The following is a 6,402-nucleotide window of genomic DNA, read 5'->3' as shown; positions in this document are numbered from 1 at the left end:
TAGCTAGCGCACATTAGGTTGAAGTAATTAGGGACACTACCTAGTGCACATAAAGTTGCAGTAAGTAGGAACACTATTTAGTGCACATTAAGTTGAGAAAAAAGTAGTGACACTATCTAGAGCACAATTAATTGAAATAAGTAGGGACACTATCTAGTGCACATTAAGCTAAAATAAGCAGCAACACTATCAAGTAAAGTAGAATCATTACTGTATGGTCCCCCTGAAGTGCACATGTTTATATGGTGCATGTCCTCTCAAGTGTCAGGTAGACAGAAGACACTAGATCCTAAAGCGTGATGTGTGAATGAACTATCTTAAATAAAACAAGTGTACACTTTGAAGTAACAATTAACACTCTGCATTAACAATTAACGTTAGCATTAAATAAAATAATATGTGTTTTACAAACTTGAAATAAAACAAAACACTACTGGTGACAAAAAAAATAGCCCCTTGGTAGAGCACGCAAGTGCACAGGCTTGGACTCACTGAGCCCCTTTGGCTGGCTCTGGAATTACCCAACATGCTCTAGTCTTTGTGTATTTAAGTTTGTATTTGCAAAAATTTAACCTGACTTAATGTTTTACACAGTATAGATGCAGCTGCAACACACACATGCCCATTTTAATAAAGATTTATTTCACAGGTCAGGCAAATATACATTTACATAATCAATCCTCACCTCAATCTCTCTGCTGATGTGTCTCAAAACACACACGCGCACACACACACACACACACGCACACACACAGTTTATTTCTGAACTGAAAAGAAAAAATACTGATAAGTATAAGAACAACGACAATACCAATAATACAATAATTTCTCATAACAATACTCAAAGCTCTGTCTCTAACTCCGGGGCTTTTTCATATAAGGGACGTCAGGAAGATGATTCTCAACGTCTTTCAGTCTCTTAGTCTTTTTGAAGTGGTCGCTCTGACACTCACACATACACACACACACACTCTCCCTCTGTTTCTCCCCGCCTCATGTACACGGCGTACAAGCCTCGTCTGATTCCTCACAGCACTTCTGTAGAACATGAGAGAGACAAAACACTTAGTAAAATACACACACACACACACACACATCAGATCAGATCATATCAGAAATATTAAAGCTAATGTGATAATAAACTTTAACATTCTTAAAATGTTAAATAAGCAAAAAAAGAACATTATGGCAACTAAACTTACTACCAACAACCACCAAATAACTAAATCTGTATCTATAAGCCTTTAGCAAGAACCGACACTGTTTAGTAGGGACGGAAATCACCAGTCACCACCTGCTATAATATTACGATCATTATGATTATGATATATTATGATACCTCGGTGACGGTTCGATTAATATTATAATTCTGTATCAGATTTTTTTTTATAAATATATATAAAGATTTTATATATCTTTTTCCATTTCGTTCCAATTTTAAGAGCATGAAACCTTTATATTTCAAAGTTGTCATAAATCGAAAATATTACACCTTAGCTTTATTTATTACCTTCACAACAACTAACCTGAACATGATTTTTAAATAGAAATAGTCTGTTTCTTATAACATTAGTTTTCTCACTTAAAAATCAAGTGCAGCATTTAAACAATACAAACTAACTTCAAATACAAGAGTTCAACATTTAACTTCAGTTTAAACACAAAGCTACATTGTTACCGAGCAGCGCGTATCTCTGTCATCTACCATAATTATGATTTCTAAATAAAATTAGTAAATAAGTAAATTATAATAAAATAACTAAATTATTCACTCGTACCGCACGGGGTGCCAGTGTGGGAATTGTTTAGAGTGCGCCACCTGTAGGCTTACAATGAAACAGCAATGTTTTACCGCTGCAAATGCGGTCTTAAGCGATTGTTGAGCAGAGGTGGGTAGAGTAACCAAAAAATGTATTCGAATAGCTGTACTTCAAAATAATATTAATCAAGTAGTAGTAAGGAAAAAGTAGTTATTCAAAATATTACTCAAGTAAGAGTGGTAAAAAGATACTCAAGTACTGAGTCACTGTTTCATCATGATGTCCGATTTTTTTTTTATTGTATAAACCGTCAGACAAAATGATAAAATAATGTACAAATTGCGACATTTCCAATTAATAAAATACCTGAAATAAATGTAATAAAATAAATGAATAAAAACGAAATACTGTATAAATAGCAAATTAAGGGACAAGAAACACAATTTTCCTAATTTCACAAGATATAATGTATATTCAGTCGCCCTCCGAATGACTCAACAGATTTGAATATCATTAGAACATACAGTATGTACACGAGTCTCACTTTATCATAAACTGGAAACTCAGTTTCCTCGGTTAGACTATTTTCTTTTATCAGACTTTAATTATTTGTTATTGTGGCTGATTGGTCGAACGGAGTCATGTGATTATTGTTGCTACATCTGATTGGTGAAACAGTCACGTAGTACTGTAGATGCACCGGCTGCGTTTCTCTGGCAAACATGAAGAATATCTAATGTGTAGAATAAATAATTAGAGAAAGAGTCAAGTGTAGCCGAATGTAGTGAAGAAAGAGTAGCTAATTTCTTTTTCTCAAATCTATTCAAGTAAAAGTAAAACGTACAGTATGGTGCAGTAAAACTACTTATAATTTTTTTTTTTTTACTCAAGTAAATGTAACTCGTTGCTTCCCACCTCAATTGGGAGCACACTTCCAACACACGTGTTTTTTATGAGATGAGACTAATTAGCGCTCGTGGTGTTTTGAGACAAGTGAAAGCGCATTAAAAAAAACAGATCAGAGGCTTTTTAACGTGCGCAACGTCTGAAACTGTGACGTAATAAAAAAAATCTGTTTCTGTTGCACCACTCAGAAGCTTGTGCACTCAGCACAGAATCGGTTCAAGTCTAGTCCAAGATCTTTTAAGATCTGTCATGTCTAATCGATCTGAAAACCAAATTTTGAATTTTGAAGTTTTAAATTATGGATTTTGGAGTCAGTATGGTGAAACATGAATCTCCACTCAAAAGTTCACATTTCACTGTAGTAAGAACGGACACTTTACAGTTGTCTAATCTCAGGAGGTACTGTAACTTAGTTTTAAATAGTTTTTTTAATGTACAAACACATCAAAGACTCGTTAAAATTCAAACAAATAACACCCTTGCTTTTTTAGATATTATACTAAAAGCTTAAAGTTAAACAAAACACAACACCTAATCGAGCAGTTAGTGTAAATCTTTTTCACCTGCTACATGCTGGGGCTTCATTGGCCCCGCCTTCATGATGAAGGGCTCTCCTCCCTCGAAGGCCTTGATGGGCTCGGGGCTGATCCCGCTCGGCGACTGGCCCTGCCCTGGGCTGTTAGCGCTGCTGTGATTGGTCAGCTGGATGATCTCTTCGAAGTCTCCGTTGGAGGACAGGCCGTTGTGGTGTTTGGTGTCCTGGACACCGTTTACCAAAGGCGCAGAGTTCCAGGACACGGGGCTGAGAGGAGACACGGTACAGATACTTTACAAACGTTACCGTGTATACTGTATTAAAAATCTTATATGTGAGTGTATCAGATGTAGCAGGTAAAGTGACTTAAACAGTATACAGCACATTCATACGCAGACAAATACATGCACATCTATATCTGTATTTACGGTAGCTCTGCTACTCCAGTACTTACAGTATTGTATTAGAAGATCCCCTAGCAGAATTCAAGGCGTTAATGAAATGAATGACAAGATGTTTCTGTCTTTTATTTTAGAGTAAACATTATCTTGTGATCAAAAGCTCTGTGCTGTTTTAATCACTTATGCTATGCTACTTTAATGTTTAGGATCATTGATACACGTGTAAATCACGCTGGTGACGATGTACCCGGCAGACAGTTTACCTAGCTTTCACCTCGCCCTGTGATTGGTTAAAAGCTGGAGTGCTGTTGCTGTGATTGACAGATGGATTAAGCGCCGGGACAGAATCTGCAAAAAAAAAAAAAAAAAGTTAAATCGTTTATATTAATAAAGAAAGACTTTATATTCTATATTATAAACTGTCTTTTCTACATGATTGCACTCTTATTCTGCAAACTCCTGTCTCATCATTGTCTCTGATCCTATGTTGTAATATATTGGACACCATTATACAAACAGCATTACAGTGTGTGTGTGTGTGTGTGTGTGTGTGTGTGTGTGTGTGGATGGGTGCTCTACAGAATCTGTGTTTCACTGACTGAGCTAGGCTAAGTCACTAAGTATCTCTTTGTTTGTCCCATTGTTCTTCTCCCCCTCTCTCCTTTTTTCCATTTTTGTCTTTATCTCGCTCCTGTTGCCGGACTCTCTCACTCTTACCATCTCTCTCTGTCCTCTTGTTGCTTTCTCTCTCTTCCATTGCTCTCTTTTTTCTCTATCTCATTTCTTTTCTCTCTTTTTCTGATATTTTTATTTCATTTTATCTCTCTATATTTGTCCCCCTCATCCTGTTCTCCTCTTTTCATCTCTCATTCTTTCTTTTCTATTTGTTTCTACTGCTCTGTCATCTTTTCTCTCTTTCCCTCTCCTTCTATCTTTGTCTCCTCGTCATTTTACTTCTCTTTCCATCTCTCCCTTTCTCTGTCACATTGTCCATCCTTCTCTCTTGTTCTGTCACCATGTGCTAATCTTTCTTCTCATCTTTTTCTCTGTCACTTGTTCTTCTCTCTCTTTCTATATTTCTTCTCTGTGCTACAACCTCTCTCTCTGTCTTCTTGTCCGTTTTTCTTTTTCCGATCTCTCTACGGTTCTCTTATCTCCCATTTCACTTTTTCCCTATGTCCCCTTGTCCATAACTCTGTACCTGTCTCTACAATCCCCCTTGTCCTTCTCAATTCTCCCTCTCTGTCCTCTTGTCCATTTCTCTTTTTTCCCATCTCTCTCTCTGTCTGCTTGTCCTTCTCTCCCTTCCCATCTCTCTCTTTATCTCTGTGTCCCTTGTCCTTCTTTCTCTCTCTTTTTCTCTCCCCCTGTATTCCATTGTCCATCTCTCTTTTTCCCTATCTCTCTTTCTCTGCCTCCTTGTCCTTCTTTTTCTTTCCATCTTTCTCTCTTTCCCTTTGTCCATGTCCCCTTGTTCTGACCACTTGTGTTGTTCCTTCTTGCTTCATCTCTCATTCAGTTCCCTTATCCTTCGCTCTTCCGTCCACTTAATGTCTCTCCCTCTTTCCCTCCCTTCTTTCTCAAACAGTGTACTGTTGCTCATCATCGTCATGTTGTCTGTGTGTCTGTGTGCTGACTGAACGCGCCTCAGAGCTAACTCACTCGTGTCTTTGCCGTTGAGCTGCGCTGGAGATTTGACCTCCTTCTGCAAAAGGAGAGGAGATGATTAAAGTTTAAAACTTCGTAACTGGCATCAATTACAGAAATCCAAGCTGCTCATTTGCTCTAGGAACTTCATTGTGACAACAAATGTAACCATGGCAACGTGGAATGAACGAGAAATTATTTAATGTGATTGAAGAGATTTTCAGGTCTCACCTTGTCTCCCGCGTCACTCTTACGGGTTCTCTTCATGATCTCCTCCAGTCTCTACACACACACACACACACACACACACACACGTCATGGTTAATATAGTACCCGGGTAGCTCTGTATAATATCACACATTACGCTCAGTGTCTCACCTTCTTCCTCTCCAGACGTTCCTGCTCCTCTTTCTGAAAGTGCTTCTCTCTCTCCAGCCTCTGACGCTCCGCCTCCTCTCGAGCCCTCGACTCCGCCTCCTCTCTCTAAACGAGACACATACACACAATAATGTCTCTCCAAGTCCTAAACGTCCAAACTAGTGAAGCCCTCAGGTGCATCCTTCTCCATGTGAGGCAGTTCCACATCCTGCCACCAGGTGGAGCCAGGGTTCTACTACTGCCTCTTTTACAGTCACTTCATTACTAGTCAGTGTTTCTCACTAACAGTTAAAGATCATTGCTGCAATAGTAATAACAACAATATCCTTTTTGTCAAAAAAAAATAATAATAATAACTACAAGTCTATGACCAAACCCCTGCAGGGTTGTCATGGTAACCAGGTTCATGCTGGTTTTTCCTTTCCACCTTACAATCTTTTATGCTTAAAGTCTGACTCTCTTCTGCTCTAAACCCGGCTCTTTCTTTCTCTGTCCTGTTGTCCTATTCCTGTGTCCTTGTCCCTCTTTCCAACTCCCTGTCTCTCTCCCTCTCTCTGTAAGGTTGTTCATCTCTATTTCTTTCCATTTCTCTTTCTATTCCCTCTGCCCTTGTCTTTCTTTCCACCTCTCTCCTCCTTCACACATTATCCTTCTCTCTCTCTCTCTTTCCACCTCATTTTTGTTCCGTCACATTTTCCTTCTCCCTCTCTTTCCATCTCTTTCTTTATCACCATGTCCGGCTATTATTCCACTCTCCCATGGTCCTTGTCGTTCT

The 6,402-nt window shown here is 38.6% G+C and overlaps 1 protein-coding gene across 6 annotated transcripts in view; it reads right to left on the bottom strand.

Annotated features, from left to right (window-relative positions):
* Positions 1 to 621: 621 nt before the first annotated feature.
* The window catches only part of map7d1b (MAP7 domain containing 1b), a 51,318-nt gene continuing 45,537 nt past the window's right edge, over positions 622 to 6,402 (bottom strand). For all 6 annotated transcript variants that reach the window (XM_053479356.1, XM_053479359.1, XM_053479357.1 and 3 more), the window contains 6 exons: positions 5,628 to 5,732; positions 5,481 to 5,531; positions 5,265 to 5,307; positions 3,866 to 3,950; positions 3,230 to 3,468; positions 622 to 1,038 (listed from right to left, as the gene is read on the bottom strand). In XM_053479356.1, coding sequence (XP_053335331.1) covers positions 1,028 to 1,038; positions 3,230 to 3,468; positions 3,866 to 3,950; positions 5,265 to 5,307; positions 5,481 to 5,531; positions 5,628 to 5,732 — 534 coding nt within the window. In that variant the 3' untranslated portion in view covers positions 622 to 1,027. The remainder of the gene's footprint in view (positions 1,039 to 3,229; positions 3,469 to 3,865; positions 3,951 to 5,264; positions 5,308 to 5,480; positions 5,532 to 5,627; positions 5,733 to 6,402) is intronic.

Source organism: Clarias gariepinus, chromosome 2 (assembly GCF_024256425.1).
Source record: "Clarias gariepinus isolate MV-2021 ecotype Netherlands chromosome 2, CGAR_prim_01v2, whole genome shotgun sequence".
Taxonomy (NCBI): domain Eukaryota; kingdom Metazoa; phylum Chordata; class Actinopteri; order Siluriformes; family Clariidae; genus Clarias; species Clarias gariepinus.
Note: the sequence above shows the minus strand (reverse complement) of the source record. Positions and strands in the feature narration are given on the sequence as shown.